General features: G+C 39.8%; 1 protein-coding gene across 4 annotated transcripts in view; it reads left to right on the top strand.

The window, feature by feature from the left end:
• The window catches only part of SUMF1 (sulfatase modifying factor 1), a 104,547-nt gene extending 85,717 nt beyond the window's left edge, over nucleotides 1-18,830 (top strand). For 3 of the 4 annotated variants that reach the window (XM_011937243.1, XM_011937241.1, XM_011937244.1), the window contains 2 exons: nucleotides 8,351-8,410; nucleotides 17,725-18,830. In XM_011937243.1, the coding sequence (XP_011792633.1) occupies nucleotides 8,351-8,410; nucleotides 17,725-17,835 (171 nt within the window). In that variant the 3' untranslated portion in view covers nucleotides 17,836-18,830. The remainder of the gene's footprint in view (nucleotides 1-8,350; nucleotides 8,411-17,724) is intronic. The other variant, XM_011937242.1, reaches the window with a different exon arrangement.
• The last annotated feature ends 2,992 nt before the right edge of the window (nucleotides 18,831-21,822 follow it).

The raw sequence follows: 21,822 nt of genomic DNA, 5'->3' as shown, positions 1-21,822 counted from the left end.
AAAAAAAAAAAAAAAAAAATTCAAGTAAGCATTCGACCACCGTATGCCCTTCTTTGGCACAGATTCCAAAAGGATGAAAACTTATGTTCATACAAAAACCTATACATGACTGTTTATAGCATCTTTATTTGTAATAGCCAAAAAAAAAAAAAAAACCTAGAAACAGCCAAAATGTCCTTCAGTGGGTGAATATTTAAACAAACTGATACATCCCCACCATGGAATACTACTCAACTGTAATAAGGGACAGACTGTTGGTATGCGGAGCAACCTGGATGAATCTCTGGAGAATTATGCTGAGTGGAAAAAAAGCCAGTTCCAAAAGTTTACATACTGTATGATTCCATTTATATTAATATAACATTCTTGAAATGACAAAATTATAGGAGTGGGAAGGGGTTCGTGTTTTCCAGGGGTTAAGAAGGGGTTGGAGGACAGGAAGGAAGTGGTTGTAACTATAAAAGGGCAACGTAAGGGATCCTTGTGATGGAAATGTTCTGTGTCTTGACTGTGTCAATGTCAACATCCTGGTTGAGATAGAGTACAGAGTTTTGGAAGATGTTGCCATTGGGGAAAACTGGATATAGACTACACCAAACATAAGATTGTTTAAAGCAATAATGGTCACACTGTGTTGTTAAGTTTTTCACGTATATAACTGCAATATATATGCCAGTAATACTGTGCATTTTGTTTGTTGATATAGTCTTCGTCAAGACTATGAAGAGTCTGAAATTTTATCCTGTTTGCAAGCTCATGAGTTAGGCCACTACAGTGTCATGGATGCTGGCAGAAGACATGAAGTTTCTGTGTCAGAGTTGCAGATTTTTCAGGTCACAGCACAGCAGGCAACATGCACTTCATGTTCATATCGCTTCCCTTTGTCCCCCAAGTCCCACAAGGATAACACAGTAGGTCTTTGTCACAGCTGGATAATCCTGAGCTTAGGAGACTTCCAGTCTTATAAAGAGGTTTCTAATAAACATACCCAACCTTTGACATTATTATTCTGGCCAGGAAACAAACCTGCCTCCTTCTGTCATCTTCTGAGACTCTTGGTTACACAAACATCCTTCAAAAGATAATCCAAGACAAAAACTGCCACAAGGCATATAGAATTGCCCCATGCCACCACCACAACCAGAGAATATTTTAAGTCTCTCAATTTATAACTTTTCTCTTTTTCCTCCCTTGCTATTTATTTGTTGAAAACATGTCTAATCTCTTCTTATTTTTATTTATTTATTTATTTATTTATTCATTCATTTATTTATTTATTTTTGAGTTGGAGTCTTGCTCTGTCGCCCAGGCCGGAGTGCATGGTGCAATCTCGGCTCACTGCAGCTTCTGCCTCCCAGGTTCAAGCAATTATTCTGCCTCCCCCTTCCTAGTAGCTGGAATTATAGGTGTGTACCACCATGACTAGCTAATTTTTATATTTTTACTAGAGACAGGGTTTCACCATGTTGGCCAGGATGGTCTTGAGCTCCTGGCCTCCAGTGATTCATCTGCCTTGACCTCCCAAAGTGCTGGCATGAACCACTGCACCCGGCCCTGATCTTTTTTTTTCTTTTTCCTTTTTATTATACTTTAAGTTCTGGGGTACATGTACAGAATGTGCAGGTTTGTTACTTAGGTATACATGTACCATGGTGGTTTGCTGCACCCATCAACCCATCACCTGCATTAGGTATTTCACCTAATGCTATCCCTCCCCTAGTCCCCAATCCCCGACAGGCCTCAGTGTGTGATGTTCCCCTCCCTGTGTCCATGTGTTCTCATTGTTCAACTCCCACCTATGAGTGAGAACATGTGGTGTTTGGTTTTCTGTTCTATTGTTAGTTTCTTGAGAATGGTGGTTTCCAGCTTCATCCATGTCCCTGCAAAGGACATGAGCTCATCCTTTTTTATGGATGCATAGTATTGCATGGTGTATATGTGCCACATTTTCTTTATCCAGTCCATCATTGATGGCCGTTTGGGTTGATTCCAAGTCTTTGCTATTGTGAGCAGTGCTGTAATAAACATATGTGTGCATGTGTCTTTATAGCAGAATGATTTATAATCTTTTGGGTATATATCCAATAATGGGATTGCTGGGTCAAATGGTATTTCTGGTTTTACATCATTGAGGAATCACCACAAATGATCTGTTTTTAGAAGAATTTCTCATGGCCTGGGTTTTGTTCATTGCATCTTTGTGGAATCATTTTAGAATATTCTTCTATTCCCTGTATTTTCTACAATCTTTATTTAGATTTAAAGTCTTGATTATATTTAGGCTTTAGGTAGGGGGTGTGTGTGTGTGTGTGTGTGCATGAATGAGTGTGTGTATGTGTAAGAGTAATTAAAAATACTTCATAGGGCTGTGTACATTCTTTATATCATATCAGGAGGCATATTATGCATGGCTCTTATTGTGACACTGATAAGATTGTTTGTTAATAAGATTGATCAGTATTTAAGTAGGCATTGTCAGTCTGAACCATCTGTTACAAGGTTCTTCATTAGCCTTTCACTCACTGATTTTAGCAACCATTGATACTCATTGCCTAAATTCAGTTCTTTAGGAGGGTTTGTTTTTGTTTGCTTGTTTGTTTGTTTGTTTTCCTGAGACAGGGTTTCTCATTCCTGTTGTCTGGGCTGCAGTGCTGTGGCGCAGTCACTGCTCCCTGGAACTTCTGCCTCCCAGGTTCAAATGGTTCTTCTTCCTCAGCCTTTTGAGCAGCTGGGACTACAGATGTGCCCCACCACGCCCGGCTAACTTTTGTATTTTTTGTAGAGATGAGGTTTCACCATGTTGCCCAGGCTGGTCTTGAACTCCTGGGCTCAAGGAATCTTCCCACATTGGCCTCCCAAAGTGCTGTGATTACAGGCGTGAGCCATTGCACTTGGCCAAGATTTTTGAAATAGTGATATTCTATTACTCTTTCTGCATTAATTATCTGGAATTCCTCTATAAAGAACATTCACTCATAACTCTTCTATTTTCCTGAGGCATAGTTTGTGTGAGGAAGTCAGAATAAATGCTTGATGCTGTTATTTTCTTAGTAAAAAAGTGATAGTAATGTGTACACATACAGAAGTGCCTCATTCTTTTTAATAGGTGCTTAGCATTTCATTACTATGGATTGTATCAAATAACATGTTTATTATTTGTTTTACTTTTTAAATTTTTATTGGTTATTGGGGAACAGGTGGTGTTTGGTTACATGGGTAAGTTCTTTTGTGGTGATTTGTGAGATTTTGGTGCACCCCCACCTGAGCAGTATCCACTGCACCCGATTTGTTGCCTTTTATCCCTCACTCCCTTCCCACCCTTTCCCCCTGAGTCCCCAAAGTCCATTGTGTCATTCTTACGCCTTTGCATCCTCATAGCTTAGCTCCCACTTATGAGTGAGAACATATGATGTTTGCTTTTCCATTCTTGAGTTACTTCACTGGGAATAATAGTCTCCAGTCCCATCCAGGTCGCTAGTAGTGCCTTTTGACTGTTTGCTGAGTGATGGAAATTTGTCACACTCTCTATCCCTTCTGTTGCTTTCCTTGTCAATGTATTGGGCATGACAAGGAGGGAAAGGAAAATGTCTCTTGACTACACAGAGTGCAATCATTGTGCTGTGAAAAATGTCCTGGTAGCCCTGAGCAGGATGGCCACCCCTCTTCCTTACAGACTCATTCATCCTCCAAACAAGCCAGTCTCACTGATTCGTGGTTCTGTGGCATCTCCAGTGGATTTGGACTCATTGTTAAACATGCCTTCCCAGGTGTTTTAAACAGGGGTAGATTTCTCTGCACTAATGCTGAGTGTTGCTTCTTCATCTCTTTTCCTGAGAACTTTAGCTTTACCTTGGCCTTTTGAGATTATTGGGACTGATATGTAGAAGCTTGTGTGTTTTGCTGTTCTTGCAACCATGCAAGCATTGGAGATGTGTTAATATTTTGGTGTCTATGGGACTAGAGCAGTTACGGGCAATAGTACCTTTGAAGATAGCATTCACGATGGTTCCTGCCTGGTTATAGGCAGAGTCCCTATGTTCCGTGTGTTTTTCCACTGAGACTTTTTTTTTCTTTCCAACTTTCATTTTAAGTGCAAAGGGTGGATGTGCAGGTTTGTTACATGGGTAAATTGTGGGCCATGGGGGTTTGGTGTACAGATAATTTTGTCACCCAGGTAATCAGCATAATGCTCAGTATGTAGTTTTTCAGTCCTTATCCTCCTCTCACCCTCCACCTTGCTCAAATAGGCCCCAGTGTCTATTGTTCTCTTCTTTGTCTCCATGTGTACTCAATGTTTAGCTCCCATTTATAAGTGAGAACATGCAGTATTTGGTTTTCTGTTCCTGCGTTCATTCACATAGGATAATAATGGCCTCCAGCTCCATTCATGTTGCTGCAAAGGACATGATTCATTCTTTTTTATGGCTGTGCAGTACTCCATGGTGTATATGTACCACGTTTTCTTTATCCAGTCCACTGTTGATGGATATCTAGGTTAATTCCAAGTGGTTTCTTATGCATCCCTGAGACTCTTGAGCATAGGAGGTGGAGGTGGTAGGGCCCTGCGGCTGCTCTTCCTGCTGCGGCATACAGGCAAACAGATGAGGTGTTTAAACACCACCACCAGTAGCCACTTAAGTTGTCTTAGCCTGCAGTAATAAACTTGATCATGAGAGAGTGTTAATTTTGATTTGTTAATGTTTTTTTCCACAAATGGATATGGAGATACCCGTCTTCCCCAACTCTTTGGATTAGTCTGCTAGGGCTGCATAACAAACTACCACACACTTAGTGTCTTTTTTTTTTTTTTTTTTTTTTTTTGATGGAGTCTCGCTCTGTTGCCAAGCTAGAGTGCAGTGGCACGATCTTGGCTCACTGCAATCTCTGCCTCACAGATTCAAGTGATTCTCCTGCCTCAGCCTCCTGAGTAGCTGGACTATAGGTGTGTGCCACCACGACCAGCTAATTTTTGTATTTTTGGTAGAGATGGGGTTTCACCATATTGGCCAGGATGGTCTCTATCTCTTGACCTTGTGATCTGCCCGCCTTGGCCTCCCACACTTAGTGTCTTGAAACAACAGAAATTTATCCTCTCACAGTTCTGGAGGCTAGCAGTCTGAACTCAAGGTGCCAGCTGGGCCACACCCCATCTGGAGTCTCTAAGGGAAGATCCTTCCTGGTGGCTTCCAGGAATCCTTTGCATTCCTTGGCTTTTAGCTGCCTCACTCCAGTTTCTGCCTCCATCACCATGGAGACTTCTCTGTGTTCCTCTGTGCATACTCTCCTCATCTTACAAGGACACCAGTCATTGGATTTAGGGCCTGCCCTAATCCCATATGATCTTATATTAATTACAAAATTTACAAGTCTGCAAAGTTCCTATTTCTGAATCAGGTCAGATGCTAGGGCTGTGAATGAACATTAATTTTGGGAACATTTTTCAACCCACTACACCCTCCTAGTAATTTTTCTGTTTTTTGGCAAAGTGGCAAGCATTTCAAACAGTTTCAGTTAATTATCATGTTGTTTGCTAGCAAAAATAGTTTTATTTATAAGAAGCAGCTGAGCAGTCACCTAAATTGAGGACTGTGTTAGGGGCTACAGTTGTGTCAGCCTGGGATGACTGTCATTAGTACTCGCATCACTGTGGTAAGTGTCGTAGTTATTGATTACAGACTTAGTTCATTGAAGTTGATGATGAAAGGGAACTATTTTGTTCCCATGCCTTCCCATTGGCAAATCAGCTCCTCCTTGTTCCTAGATCTACTTGAAGAGTCTAAATTGCATGCTGGCAGATACTGTGAAAGACTTGAATCACAATTTGATACATTGTAACAGAGCATGCAGAGAACCACCTAAAGCAGTGTAATGTAAGAACTGTTAAGCAAGAAACAGTGTAGGAGAGTGTGGCTGTTACATGGGAGAATTCCACAGTTTTAAATGCTTTCATTGATGCTACGGTGAATTCTGGGTAATTGTCGTACTTTTATAGAGTAATAAACTGCCTCGGAATGTTTGTCAGATTCTAGATATTCCTGGGAAGAAAACTGCTGCCAGCCATTATTTTGACATGTAGCTTTTCATGTTTGCAGTGTGTCTGTTTATAATTAACAAAAGTTTATTAATATAACATTAAGCATTTAAGGCCTTGGAAATATTGTAGCCCTGCAGATGAAGGAGGACTAGCCAATGGCTTTGTCTGTGATAGTTTCTAAGCACAGCAGTCCCCTACTTACAATGGTTTGACTGAAGATTTTTTTTGAGTTTACAATTGTGTGAAAGTGATGTGCCTTCGGTAGAAACTGTGGTTTAAGTGTCCATACAACCACTCTGTTTTCCACTTTCAGTTCAGTATTCAGTAATTTACATGATATATTCAACACTTTATTATAAAATAGGCTTTGTGTTGTTAGATGATTTGCCCAGCTACAGACTAATGTAAGTGTTCTGAACATGTTTAAGGTACGCTAGGCTAAGCTATGATATTGGGTAGGTTAGGAGTATTAAATGCATTTTCGACTTAATAATATTTTCAACTTATGGTGGATTTATCAGGACAGGACCTCATCCCATGCTAAGGAGCATCTGTACCTGGAAATGCTTAGAAGATAATGTGCACTTCTGCCCACATGATTTACATTTGCAAGAAAGTACATTAGCTATGCTTGGAGAAAACGTGGCTCTTTTAACTTCTGCCAGTTGAGTAAGGACCCTTTTGATTCACAGGAAAAGGAAAAACTAAGATATGAGCGGAGTTGTCCTGGCTTCTTGCGTTTTCGGAGCAAATAGTAGACAGGTGTGTGATTCATTGTCTTTTTGAACAAAAAAAAGGAGATAAATCCCTCTCCCCACAGACTCCCCTGATATCGTTCTGACTTATTAGAGCCTATTTATTGGTACCTTTCAGATGCTGTGTATGGCTTACCTGATATTGAGGCTTTTATCTTGGCAACTGATGCCTTAGGATTTTCATTTCCTTTGAACTTTTATCTGAAGCCCTTCCTAGAAAAAAGACTTGCCATTGTACTGGCTCTGTGTAGATCTCAATTCTTATTACAGTGGTAGACATTGCTCTTTCTTGCCTCCTTTTAAGCACTACCTAATTTCCTATACTTCTTGTCTCTAAGTGGGTGCACAGTGGAGTGCCTCAGAGCTTGGAGTCTGGAGCAAGCCTGCCTGGTTGTGCCACTTATTTTGCCAGTAACTTAACCTACCTCCAAGGATGGATGGAGAATACCTGAGTTCATATTTGTAAAGTGCTCAAACTGTGCCTAGTTCATAGTATGCATATGTGTCTTTTTTTTTTCTTCAAGATAAACCATGTTCTATATCTTGATTGTGGTAGCAGTTACATGACTATATATGTTTGTCAAAACTCACTGGAACTGTGCACTTAAAAAGGATGAATTTTACTGTATATTAATTATATCTCGATCTCCTGACCTCGTGATCCACCCGTCTCGGCCTCCCAAAGTGCTGGAATTACAGACTTGAGCCACTGTGCCCGGCCAGCTTATTATTTATATCTCAATAAACCACACCTAATTTTTTTGTTAAGGCTAACAAGCAAACTCATTCAATCAGCAAAGTGTTAAGTGTTACACAGTGGGATTATAAAAACATATAATTCTGGCCTGGCATAGTGTTGCATGCCTGTAATCCCAGCACTTTGGGAGGCTGAGGTAGGAGGGTCACTTGAGCCCAGTAGTTCAAGACCAGCCTGGGCAATATAGCGAGACCCTGTCTCTACAAATAATAATTTTTAAAAATTAGCTGGGCATGGTGGTTCATGCCTGTGGTTCTACCTACTTGGGAGGCTGAGGAGGGAGGATTGCTTGAGCCCAGGTGGTCAAGGCTGTAGTGAGCTGTGATCATGCCACTGCACTCCAGCCTGGGTGACAAGGGAGACCCTGTCTCAAGGAAAATTTTTTTTTTTTAAAAAAACAACCATGTAATTCAAAGAGGCTTGCCAGTGTAGATGAATAAACCAATTATAACACAGGATAAATTTGCTTATTAGCATGACATAGTAAGAGATGCGGCCAAGCAGCTTATTAGTTATCTAAGGCAAGAAATGCTGTAGGGACTTAGAGGCAGGATTGCTTCCTATAGTCACGAAGACTTCACCAAAGAGTGGGAACTTGACGGGGGCTTAGAAGATGGGTAGGATTTAGGGAGGTGGGCATTTGGGAGGGCCCATGAATACAGATACAAAGCCTAGGGGTGGAAATACATGTGGAGAGTTTAGACAACCATGAGAGAGCTGGTTGGATCAAAGTGGATTCTCTCCCACTGTGTAAGGGGCAGCTTTGCCTTCTGCTCTAACACAGCTTTTTTTCCTCATCCGTAGAAAGGTCCCCCTTCTGGGAAAGACCGGGTGAAGAAAGGTGGCTCCTACATGTGCCATAGGGTAAGTCATGTCACCGAACTATTTTGCCGTTCTTGTTCTGATAGCAGTTTTATGGATCCATTGTAAATGAGAGCCCCGAATGTCTTATTCACTTCTGCAAATGCATACCTAACCCCACTGAAACCAGAAAAAAGGGAGGATCGTCATCTCAAATTTGGTTACAAGAACGGAGAAAAGTAACACAAGTAGCAGACGTTGTGAATGACGTATTGTCAACCACATTTCATCTATTGAATCTTGCCCCTTTGAGAGACCTTTGTTGTCTCGTAAACTGCATGGGGGTGAGTGTATATACCTTTTCCAGCATGTGAGTCTGAAAGCACACCCTTAATTTATTTGAGAATCCTGTACATTTCTGGATTTTCTATTGAGATTCAGGTGAGAGTTATATATGGAGGGCAGATTGTGATATACCGAAATGAAAGCATCCCGTGTTCTAGGTACAAAGTGTGCCTTGTGAAATAAGCATCATTCCCAGAGAGTGTTTCTTCTCTTCGGGCTATGATCTTAGTGTCTGAGCTGGCTTTCTTCATCAGTTAGAGTGACTTGGTGTTTCATAAATAACCTTTATAAGGAATTTGGAAATAGAATACCATCCCTTCCCTTTTTTCTTTGAGTCATATATTTTTCACATCTCCTCAACTCCAGCTTTCTCTCCCTGTGCAAAGATGGCATTTTGCAGATTGTTATTGCCGCAAAGCTTCCCCTAGTAATTTATTCAGTCCAGGTGGTTAGAGACTTAAAACCACCTATAATGGCTCCAAATTAAGTTACTAATTTGATAATGATGGCATTATCGAATTTTGTTTTAAGACAGTGGTTCTCAAACTTTATTCCACATTGTAATCATCTGGGATCTATATAAAATACTGATGTCTGGTTCCTCACTCACCCCCATTCTGATTTGATTTTTCTTCAGTGTGAGCTGGGCATTGCATTTTTTAAAGCTCTCCAGTTGATGAAAACATATGTCCAAGTTTGGGAATCACTAGCCTAAAGCAAATCTCTCTAGATTATATATATATGTGAGTTTGTATGTATGTGTATCTTCTGTATTTCTTAGAATTTTTAATCCAGTGATTCAGGTAGAAGTTCATAAAGCAGAGCTCAATTGATGCTTTAGACCTACACTGATAATAAGATGTAGACCAATTTATCTTCATAAAATCTTTTTTTTTTTTTCTTTTTTTTGTGACAGGATCTCACTCTTCATCCAGACTGAGGTGCAGTAGCACAATCACAGCTCACTGTAGCCTCGACCTCCTGGGCTCAAGCGATCCTCCCATCTCAGCCTCCCAAGTAACCTGGCTAATTTTTAAATTTTTTGTAGAGATGGGGTCTTGCCATGTTGCCTTGGCTGGTCTTGAACATTTGGGCTCAGGAAATTCTTCCTGCCTTTGCTTCCCAAAATGTTGGGATTCGCTGTGCCTGGCCTAAAATTCTAGTTTTAATTTTAAATAAAAAGCATTGTCCCAGGTCTTCCCAATATATTTATACGTTCACGTATACATGAGAGTCTTTAATCCTAGATTGTTTCTCTATTTGAAGTTGTTTCTACAAATGTACCTGGATCTTCTTGCCAGGGAACCAGGCTTCCATGGAAAACACGTGAATCTCTCTTTGTACAGTAGTATCTCAAAATCCTAATTGTCACCAGTTATGTCTCTGACATGTGGCACTTTTCTAAATTGAGAATCCATTTACTTTCTAAGTAATCGAGGACCAGAAAGTTTTTCTTCAAGAATAAATGGGGTAACAGAAGCTTGTAAAAAACATTTTAAGCAAGTAAAGAACATTAACTGTCCTAATTCCATGCATATGAATGTATCTACTTTCATGTTTATAATTTTTAGCTTATTTGTAATCTACATTTTTATAAGCTTCCCAGTAGATGCTTGCTTTAAAAATATCTTTTAACCTCCTACATGCTTTATTAAGTACACTTACATGGTACTGATTTTTGTATATTCATCTTGTATCTTGCAACCTTGCAAAACTCATTTATTAGTTCTAGTAATGTTTTTGTATATTGTATTATATTTTCTACATCAGTGATCATATGATCTGTGAATGTTGACTGTTCTTCCTTTCTAATCTAGATACCTTTTATAACTTTTTCTTGCTGTATGTCATTGGCTAGAACCTTCAGTATAGTGTTGAATAGGAATGATAAGAGTAGACATTCATACCTCATTCTTGATCTTAGGGAATAAACATTCAGTTTTTCAAAATCAGATATGTGTTAGCAATAGCTTTTTCATAGACACCCTTTACAGCTTGAGAAAGTTTTTTTCCATTGCGAATTTTTTGTGAGTTTTTTTTTTTTATCAGCAGTGGATATAGATTTTGCTGGGTGCTTTTTCTGCATCTATTGAGATGATAACATGATTTTGCTTTTTCCATCTGTTCATATGGTGAATTACATTGATTTTCAAATATTAAGCTATCCTTGCATTCCTGGGATACATATCATTCCACTTAGTCATGATGTATTATCTTTTTTATACATTTTGGATTTGATCTGCAAAAATTATGAGTGAGTATTTTTGCATCTAGTTTATTCTGTGTTTTCTTGTAATATCGTCTGATTTTGGTTTCAGGGTATTGCTGTCTTCATAGATTGAGTTAAATATTAACTTATTTTACATTTTTTGCAAGAGTTTATGTAGAATTTGTGTTATTCTTGAAATGTTTGACAGGATTCCTCGGTGAATGCATTTGGGCCGAGAGTTTTAACTATTAATTAATTAATTTAGAAAACAGGATCGAATTTCTGAACTCAAAAAATTGTCCTGCCTCAGCCTCCCTAGTGGCTGGGACTACAGGTGTGAGCCAGTATGCCGATTTTTTTTTCTTTTACTATAGGCCTAATTTTTAAAATAGATGTAGGACTATACAGCTGATCTGCTTCTTCTTGAGTACATTCTGGTAGTTTGTATCTTTTAAGGAATTTGTCTATTTCATTTGAGTTATTGTATTTATTGACATAATCTCTGCCTTTCTTTGGGTGTTTAGACTATTTATATTTAATGTGGTTTTTGATATGGTTGGGTTGAAATATGCCAACTTGATTTTTTTTTCTCTTTGTCTCACCTGTTCTTGTTCTCTGTTTGTCTTCCTTTTGATTGCATACTTTTTATCACCCCATTTTCTCTCCTTATGCTTATTAGCTGTAACTCTTTGTTTTATAATTTTAGTGTTGATTTAAAGTTTATATTATGAATTTTTATCTTTTCTTAGCTTACCTGAAGGATTTGTTTTAATTTAGTCAGGTTCCATATGATGGGGATAACATTTTAGAAGAGGAGAATAGCAGAGTGACAAAACTGAGTGGGATCCATAGGATTTTCCATAGAAAAATGGCACTTCTAGGATCTTGGTCAAGTGAATTGTTTATTAGGTTGGTCTTTAACATCAGTCTGGTTATATCTGTAAGGTCAGGAAAATAGCACAGTGTTGATTGTGAATTATTTTCAGAGTGCTTAGCCTTTCCAGTAGATTAAGAGTGACAGCTTTTACTAAATTATTGGGATGTGGATTAGGGAATTACATCTGGATTGGAGTTCTATATCTGTTTCTTGCCAGGTATGTGACCTTGGGCAAATTACTTAATCTTTCCAAGCCTCAGTTTTCACATTTGTAACATGCTATAATTATACCCATTATAAGGTTCTGGTGAAGAGTAAATGAACCAACATATATAAGTTCTTGGTACGGTGCTTAGCTTGTGGTAAAGGCTCAGTAAAAGTTAGTTGCTCCTATCAGCATCATCTTTATTGTAATTAGATTATTTCCCCTCTTCTTTTTTGAAGAAGGAACCGACTAATAAACTCCCAACTAGACAGGCAAAAGCAATGTTTATGGCATAGGTGAAAATCAGTAAAAGGAAAAAAAATCAATAAAAAGAAATAATAATGTTACAATTCATTTTAAAAAACATTTTCTTGCATAGACGATAACTTATTTTTGATCATGGGCCAACACGAGTTTGCCTGGCTAAAGTAAATTCTTCTTTTTTTTTTTTTTTTTTAGTAAATTCTTTTTTTTGAGACAAACTCTCACTCTGTCAGCCAGGCTACAGTACAATGACATGATCTTGGCTCACTGCAATGTCCGCCCCCCAATTTCAAGTATTTCTCCTGTCTCAGCTTCCTGAGTAGCCGGGATTACAGGTGTGTGCTACCATGCACGGCTATTTTTGTGTAGAGATGGGGTTTCACCAAACTGGCCAGGCTGGTCTCGAACCCCTGACCTCAAGTGATCCTCCCGCCTTGGCCTCCCAAAGTGCTGAGATTATAGACGTGAGCCACCATGCCCAGCCTGCCTGGCTAAAGTTAATTCTGATGATCATAATTTTTTGATAATCTATCCAAAGTATAGCTTCAAGAAGGAGATAGGGGCACAGAAAGAAAAACTATGAGGCAACATGTCATCTGGTTAAGGGTGCAGACTTTGGAATAGGATTGAATAGGCTGGAACCTTGGATCCACCATTTATAAACCATGTGACCTTAGGCATACTATTAACATCTGTGTGCCTCAATTTTTCCTCAAGTATACAGTGCAGATACTAATAATGCCTATCTCATAGGATTGTTGAGAGGATTAAGTGAATTAATACATAAGAAGTTCTTAGAACAGTTCACATAGTAAGTACTCAAGAAATACTCATTGTTGTTGATGTTGTTAGATTAAACCCTCTGGGTCTTTAGCTCAGCCTACAACATTGAGGAAATCCTCACCTTCCTGCCAAGATGAAGAGCGAAAGGAGTTGGTCTAGTGTCAGTGGCAAGTGTAATGGATGGGAAATTGAGACATCTCTTCTGTTGTGGAGTTCTCAGTAATGATTTTGTTTAACATGAGCTACAATTATCTTTAAAATGCCCTTTGTCCCTAAAAGTCTTCCTCTCATAAAAACCATATTGCTGTTCCACTTGACTTTTAAGCCCCAAGGCTGGTAAGTCATTATCTTAAATGGATTGTTCCCAAGTCCAGGCTCACATTCTTAGCACAGACATGGAGATCAATTTCACACAGTAATTAGCCATCTTGATGAAATAGGACTAAAACAGGTCCTTCCCACTTTCCCTGTTCTTAATTAATAGAATGACCCATTTTTCAGCCACCTAAAGACCTCACATCCTTAAGAACCACTTTTGGTGCTAAAAATAAAGTTGGAAAAAAAGAAAGAGCAATGAGGACATTTATAATGAGGCCATTTACCTCTTTAATTATGTGCTTTATTAGTTGGAATTTAAAATGAACAACTTATTAATAAATGTTTGCTGAGTGAATGAGTGCATTTGAAATGGAATGATGTGTGAATTGACTGTTTTCTCAGCTGATGGCTCTGACCTCTCAACACTAACTTTTGTAGTGAGTCTTGCTTTTTAGGGTTTAATTCTTTATTGTCATTTTGGTTAATGGACAGTCTCAGGGATTGCTGTGAACTAATAAAGAACTTTTGGTGGTGGGGAAGGGAGAAGCACTGATTTTAAACTTTTTATTATACAAAGAAAACATATTCATAGCATAAAAATTAGAAAATATATAATAAAGATCAAAACGAAAATGAAATCATTATGTTTCCTAAAGAAAACAATTGATAGTATTCCAGCAAACTTAATTTTTGTCTTTCAAGATTGGAATTATTCTGTATATACCAGGGTCTTCAGATACAGCCCTGGGAATAATCTCTTATATATCTCTTTTCTACTGTCTTGTGTCACAGCTGTAGAATCCTCAACACAGTGCTTTGGGCAGGTCCCACCAGTTCATTTGAGTTGTTATATGCTAGGTTTTGTGGCAATATGAACATCATCTTATTTTAAAATAGTTTCTGATATAATTTAAGAGATAAGTGACAGGTAAAAATATGCCGTTCAACAAAAACCTAAGTCCTATGCCCTATCACCAGAGAGATTTCTTAACTTTCCCATTTATGCAGCAATTGTATATCCACATTCAGATGCTGGCAGGGGTATTACCATCTTCCTGCAGTTGAACACAAGGTTTCTAAGACCTGCTTAGAAGCTGGCTAATACCTTTGTTGTTTAGTGAGGAAGCCAGTTACCCCAAAGACAGTCATTGCTCTTGCCTGGAATTCTCATGCTCCAGATCTTTGAGCAACTCAGCCCACATGTGATCTTCTCAGAGGGGCCTTTCCAGACCACCACCCTGTCTAAAGTAGCTACCCAGTCACTCTCAGTCCTCTTTCCCTGTTTTCCTTCCTGCAGAGGTGACTACTCCTGGAAAACAGCTTGAATGTGTTGGTTGATTTATTGTCTGACAATTCCCTGTTGAATGTCAGCTCCCTGATAACAGGTATCTTGTTTGTCTTGTTCTGATTGTATCCGTCATACCTAAAATAGCATCTGGCATATTGTAAGCTCTTATATATTCAATGAATAATTAAACCATGCTCTGATATTACCAGGATGTGGCCTTGCTATCCTCTCAACTTGCCCTTCTAAATCCTATAAACCAGTGTTACTCAAACTGTGGCCCATGGGCCTGTAGCATCAGCAGCACCTAGAAGCTTGTTAGAAGTAGGTTCTTGAGCCCCATACTAGATTTCCTGAATCAGAGTTTCTGGATGTGTGGCCTAGGAACATGGATTTAAGCAAGCTGTATTGGCCGTTCTTATGTATGCTGAGGTCTGAGGACCACTGCCATGATCATGGAAATCTCATCCACATCAATTTTTGCCTTCTAAAAAAGTCTTTCCTAAAAACTGTGGCATTCTACAAGGGACAGCTCCTTCACCTGAATTACTAATTACCTCAGAATTGTTTACTCCTACATGCTTTGTAGCTGTTTGATGTATAGTCTGTTTCTTTAACCAGTCTGAGATCTCCAGCAAGACAGGAACATAATTCTACTCTGATCTTTTCTGTGGGTGTAATGAGTGAGCAATCAGGAAACACTTGATTGTTTTTGGTCATGTGTGTACATTTATGGGAGAAGAATGTCATGTCATCTGTGTAGCTCCCCCTGAACCTGATCTTTGCTGCGGTGTGGAATTGGCCACACATGCTTGGTTGCATGGGGCCCTGGATTATCCACAGGAATTTGGTTCTGGAAATACCAAAGCACTGTTGTTCCACAGCAGCCCAATGAGTAGGCCCTGCATGGGATGAGGCTTTTGCTATGTCTTCCTGCATGGTCACCTGTAGTCATTTGAGAGCTTCCATTGCATGCGGATCACACATAGTAGGAGATGCCATCAATTTATCAATTATTTCAAGCACATTTTAAATTCATCTTCCCTTTGTCTACCTGAGAATTGCTAATGCTATATTCTTCACTGACCACAAGGCAAATGAGAAAATTGGTTGCTATCATTTCACTATCTGTAGAAGACAAAGCACTGTGTCTTTCTTTTTATAGTAGAAGTGCTCCAGAGAATTACTGGGTCAACTACAGAGATACTTTTCATAAAGATAAGAAGCGTTTTATTTTTCTGAGAGAAAGGAGAATAATTAAAAAATAAAAAAACCTTTTGTATGCTGACTTCCCCCTGACTCCAAATTATCGCTTCTGCACAGATTCTAAAGTTATTCCACATGTTTCTTTGTGAAACTACTTTAACCAGCTTGCGGAGACTTGAGCTCTACTGGGCCATCTCATAGTTTATGCTCATGGCACACAGGATGACGTTTATTTTTATTCTCCGTTATTTTGGATCGGAGAACAATCCTAGGGCACAAGAGTTTCATGCGTGGTTATTTTTGGCATGTGGAGGCTTTTGAAGTAATCTGTGGTTAATCACTGAATACCTGCTAGGTAGGCAGGGATACGTGCATTAGGCTGTCTTATGTTTGTGCAAGTGTACAAGTGCATGCAGGGCTTGTGTACTGGGCAGTGGGAAAGAAGACATGAGTTGTGGTAACCTTCCCTCTGGAGTGTAGAATCTTGCCAGGAAAGCAAGCACACCACAGTTAGACCTGAGCTAGAATTCTGCTTTCTTTAATAACTGCAATCTTGGGTAAGTCATTGAGTTTCTCTGGGCTGTTACAATCAAATGGCGTAACAGATGAAGATGCCTAGCCCCATGTCTGGTGTGTACTAGGTGCTGAAGGTCTGTGTTGGTGTGCATGTGTGTAGTTGTGCCCGGCTCTTATTTAATAACACAGATGTAAAACAAACTGCACACAACATTGTGTAGCTTTATTAGTTACTATGATTTAAACTCCCAAAGCAACACATTTTTAAAAAGCAACGTTGTCCCACAGCCTTTCCTACATTTGATGTTCCTAGGCTTATTGTTTAATTTTTTGCCAATCTGCTGGTATTAAATGAGATCACAAATATGATTTAGATCGTAAATGGTATTATAAATATTATTTAGATATTAAATGATATCTTAGTGTTATTCTTAATATTTTTTCAGTGGCCATCTATCACTTATTAGTTTAATTTAAAAAATTATTATATATTAATTCTTATTGTATAGGAATACTGCATGGTTTCATATAGGAAGTATAAAACTCAGGTTGCTTGAGGGATAACTCCTGTGCACACTGTGGTGCATTCAGAACCTTCCAGTCTTTTCTTCTTGGCATATGTAGTTATCTACACTGAGGTCATACCACATAAACAGCTTTATATTCTGACTTTTTCATTTAACTGTTTTTTTTTTTTTTTTGGAGACAAGATCTTGCTCTGTCACCCAGACTTTAGCACAGTGGCTCAGTGATGGTGCACTGCAGCCTCAAACACCTTGACTCAAGAGATCTTCCCACTTCAACCTCTCGAGAAGCTGGGACTACAGGTGCACACCACCATGCTCAGCTAATTTTTTGTAGAGATGGGGTCTTGCTGTGTTGCCCAGTCTGGCCTTGAGCTCCTGGCCTCAAGCAGTCCTCCCATTTCAGCCTCCCAAAATGTTGAGATTACAAGTGTGAGCCAGTGCACCTGGCCTCATTTTACATTTTGTCATGAAAAAGTCCTGTGTCATTAAATATTACGTAAAAACATGACTTTCAATGGCTGCTTGCTTTTCTGTTATATGGATGTGCCTAAACTTAGGCAATCATTGGGTTTTACGTTTTTCTTTTTTGCTGTTCTATCTAATGTGGAACATCTTTGTACTATATCTGTGTTACGTTTATAAGGTAAAGGATGTTGGAAAATATGTGGTTAATTCTTGAATGTGCTGCCCTTTTTAAAGCATACATGTGAAGTATCCATAAAGCCAGGGTTGTGGGGAAGCACTGTCTGCAGCCGGTGCTTTTGTGCAACATGCATCTGACAGGTTAGAGCCCTCGGCCGAGAGTCCCAGTAGCACTTACCTTGCTTTTTCTCTCTGCACAGTCCTATTGTTACAGGTATCGCTGTGCTGCTCGTAGCCAGAACACACCTGATAGCTCTGCTTCGAATCTGGGATTCCGCTGTGCGGCCGACCGCCTGCCCACCATGGACTGACAACCAAGAAGAATTTTCCCAATCCAAGAAGGAGTCGTGTCTGACCTACACTGGGCTTCCCTCAGAACTTTGAACGATCTCATGCAAAGAATTCCCACCCTGAGGTGGGTTACATACCTGCCCAACGGCCAAAGGAACCGCCTTGTGAGACCAAATCGCTGACCTAGGTCAGTGCATGTGCTTTATTGTGTGGTGCATCTTTGAAGATCATCGCCATATTTTACTCTTGAGAGTCTTTAAAGCAGAAGGGGAGTGGAGGGAACCCTGACCTAGGCTTCAGGAGGCCCGTATCCTACACAGGCTCTGCCACAGGGGTTAGGCCCCAGGTCTGACACTTGACCTTCCTGGGCCTCAAGTTCCCTCCCCTATCAAATGAGGGGATGGACAGCATGACCTCTGGGTTTCTCTCCAACTCATCAGTTCTAAAGAGGATATCAGATTCTATTGTGACTTCATAGTGAGAATTTATGATAGATTATTTTTTAGCTATTTTTTCCATGTGTGAACCTTGAGTGATACTAATCATGTAAAGTAAGAGTTCACTTATGTATTATTTTCAGAAAAGGGATGGTGGTGACTCCTTTATATTCATACTGCACTTTGTTTTTCCAAGGAAATCAGTGTCTTTTACATTGTTATGATGAATCCCACATGGGCCAGTGATAGTATGCTGAAGTTCAGCCATTGAATACACAGAAATGTCTGTGGGGTGACTCTGCTGTGCTTTATCTTTTAACATTAAGTGCCTTTGGTTCAGAGGGGCAGTCATAAGCTCTGTTTGCCCCTCTCCCCAAAGCCTTCAGTGAATGTGAAATGTGCTAAATGGGGAAACCTGTTTAATTCTAGGTATAGGGTAAAAGGAATGAGGACCTTGAATTAGCTATATTCAGGGTATCCAGTATTTTGTAATAGGGAATAGGAAACCTTGTTGGCTATGGAATATCAGATGCTTTGAATCATGCACTATGTCGAATAAACTTATCTGCTAAATCAGGCTTCACTCTCATCAGCTTCTTTTCTCTTTCTCTTCTTTGCATTTTCTTTTAAAGAAAGGACTTTGTGATATGCATGTTTTATTTGCTAGAAAACTTCCATGTTTATTAGCTAGTGGATAACTTTGATATGTAGGTAATTTGTGGGAATTTTTATTCCAAACAGCAAGGCTATTCCACCAGGAACCCTATCATGACCTTGCTGCTTGTTGCCACAGTAGATAAATGCCAAGTCAAAGGCACTGCCCCGGTTGGTGGTCTTGTAAAACCCAGCATTTGCTTCCCATGCCAGGAAAGCACCTTGTTTTAGAACAATGGCTTTCGACCTAAGGTCCCTCTTATCAAAGTTCCCATCCTGATTCCTCAGTCCTGAGAACTCCTAAGCCATTTCTTGCATGCCATTCAAAAGAAATGTTTAAATCAAATAATATTCAAAAGTGTTTAACCAACACATTTACTACTTCTGTGCTTCGCCTCTTAACATGTTAAAACATTTCACTTGAAAAGCAATTGTGTAGGCCAGGCTCAGTGGCTCACGCCTATAACCCCAGCACTTTGGGAGGCCAAGGTGGGTAGATCACTCAAAGTCAGGAGTTCGAGATTAGCCTGGCCAACATGCCAAGACCCTATTTCTACTAAAAATACAAAAAAAGAAAAAAATTTAGCCAGGAGTGGTGACATGTGCCTGTAGTCCCAGCTACTCGGGACTGAGCCAGGAGAATCGCTTGAACCTGGGAGGCAGAGGTTGCAGTGAGCCGAGATCACGCCATTGCATTCCAGCCTGGATAACAGAACAAGACTTTGTCTCAGGGAAAAAAAAAAAAGTCATGTAGCTGGCATGTTTAGCCACATTTGTGGTTCATTTTGTGGATATTAAATGTTTTTCTACAAACTTCCACCTACTGATGATTAATCCCGGGGCGGGGGAGAAAAAACATTTGTAGCAAATAACTAATGTAGGAAATGAGAGATTTTGTTTTTAAAGTCGCCCTACTCCAGTACAGTTTGTTTTTACTTGTTACCTCCCATCTGCATATATTTTTTACATTGTTATATTTATAGTGTGTATATTTTGAATTCTTCTCTGGTTAATTAATGTTATATTGCATAAATATTTTTGGTGTTTTGGGTATACTTTTTAGAATTGCATTTTTAGCAGCAGCACAATACTGGAAGGCATTTAAAATGAATTCCTAAGTTGGGGACAGTGGCTGATATCTATAATCCCAGCGCTTTGGGAAGTTGAGGCGAGAGGATCATTTGAGGCCAGGAACTTGAGACCAGCCTGGTCAACTGGTATGGTTTGACTATGTCCCCACCCAAATCTCATCTTGAATTGTAGTTCCCATAATCCCCAGGTGTTGTGCGAGGGACCTGGTGGGAGTAATTGAATCATGGGGGCAGTAACCCCCATGCTGTTCTTGTGATAGTGAGTTCTCACAAGTTCTGATGGTTTTATAAGTGGCTTTTCCCGCATTGCTCAGCACTCACTCTCCTGCCACCCTGTGAAGAGGTACCTTCCACCATGATTGTAAGTTTCCCCAGCCATGTGGAACTGTGAGTCAATTAAACCTCTTTTCTTTATAAATTACCCAGTCTCAGGTATTCCTTCATAACAGTGGAGTAATACAGCAACAAAGTGAGACCCCATCATTACAAAAAATGAAAAATCAAAATTAGTTGGGCATGGCAGTGTGTACCTGTAAACCCAGCTACCTGAGAGGCTGAGGTGGGAGGTTTGCTTGTGCTCAGGAGCTCAAGGCTGCAGTAAACTATGATTGTGCCCGTTTACACCAGCCTGGGCAACAGAGAAAGACCTTGTCTCTAAAAATAAATAAAATAAAATGACATCCTAACAAGCCATTTATTTAAGAACTACATGTCTGGGTTACCAACTAAAGAGTACCCTAAACTATGGCTAGCTATAGTCACTACAGTTTTTAATGTTGGATAATGACATATGAGCAGACCAACAAAATGGGACTGTGAAAAGTTCAGTGTGAATGCCATAGATGTAGCCCTGAAAAGCCTCACTTTCTGTAAAATTGCACACAGAAAAATAGAGGCGTAAGGGGAATAATAGGGGTAGAGGCAGATTACTCAAAACTTAAGGAACTTTGTACATTGTACCACAGCACTAGCAAAATAATAACTATCCTAACAAAACCGGTAGCTTAATTCAATCTCCACTGGCATTTGCAGCCAGCATTACAGCCCAGTTGATCCTTTGCAGCCTTAAGCCTTGAGGCACCTTCTTTCTTCTCCAAAATGTAAGACCTTCAGGACATACGCTTCTAATGGAGACCACTTCCATCAAAAGTAAAAGTCTGATCTGGGATGTAGATTTCTTCATCAGTCGACTTCAAGAGGGGCAGTGTGTTTGCAGCATCTTTACCTGCACTCTGCTTAACACAGAGAGAGCTTAACGCAGTGGAAACTGTAGCAGTTCTTGAAGCCACTAAATAAATCACTAGATGCACTAAAAGAAGGCACTTTCATAGGATTAATTTTTTTTCCTGAAGGTCTTCATATATTGCTAAGGTTTTCTCTTAAATTATGAGAAAGTTTGTGCCTGCTTGTTTCAAAACACGTTTTAAACCACATGTGATCCAACATGACTTCCACATTCTACAGTCCTCCATTCTGTTTATTAATCTCTTGTGAGCTATTTCTGCTTTAAATAAACGCTTGGAGGGCCGGGCGCGGTGGCTCGCGCCTGTAATCCCAGCACTTTGGGAGGCCGAGGCGGGCGGATCACAAGGTCAGGAGATCGAGACCACGGTGAAACCCCGTCTCTAATCCCGCTCTACTAAAAAATACAAAAAACTAGCCGGGCGAGATGGCGGGCGCCTGTAGTCCCAGCTACTCGGGAGGCTGAGGCAGGAGAATGGCGTGAACCCGGGAGGCGGAGCTTGCAGTGAGCCGAGATCGCGCCACTGCACTCCAGCCTGGGCGACAGAGCGAGACTCCATCTCAAAAAAATAAAATAAAATAA

Source organism: Colobus angolensis, unplaced genomic scaffold (genome assembly GCF_000951035.1).
Source record: "Colobus angolensis palliatus isolate OR3802 unplaced genomic scaffold, Cang.pa_1.0 Scaffold160, whole genome shotgun sequence".
Taxonomy (NCBI): Eukaryota; Metazoa; Chordata; class Mammalia; order Primates; family Cercopithecidae; genus Colobus; species Colobus angolensis.
Note: the sequence above shows the minus strand (reverse complement) of the source record. Positions and strands in the feature narration are given on the sequence as shown.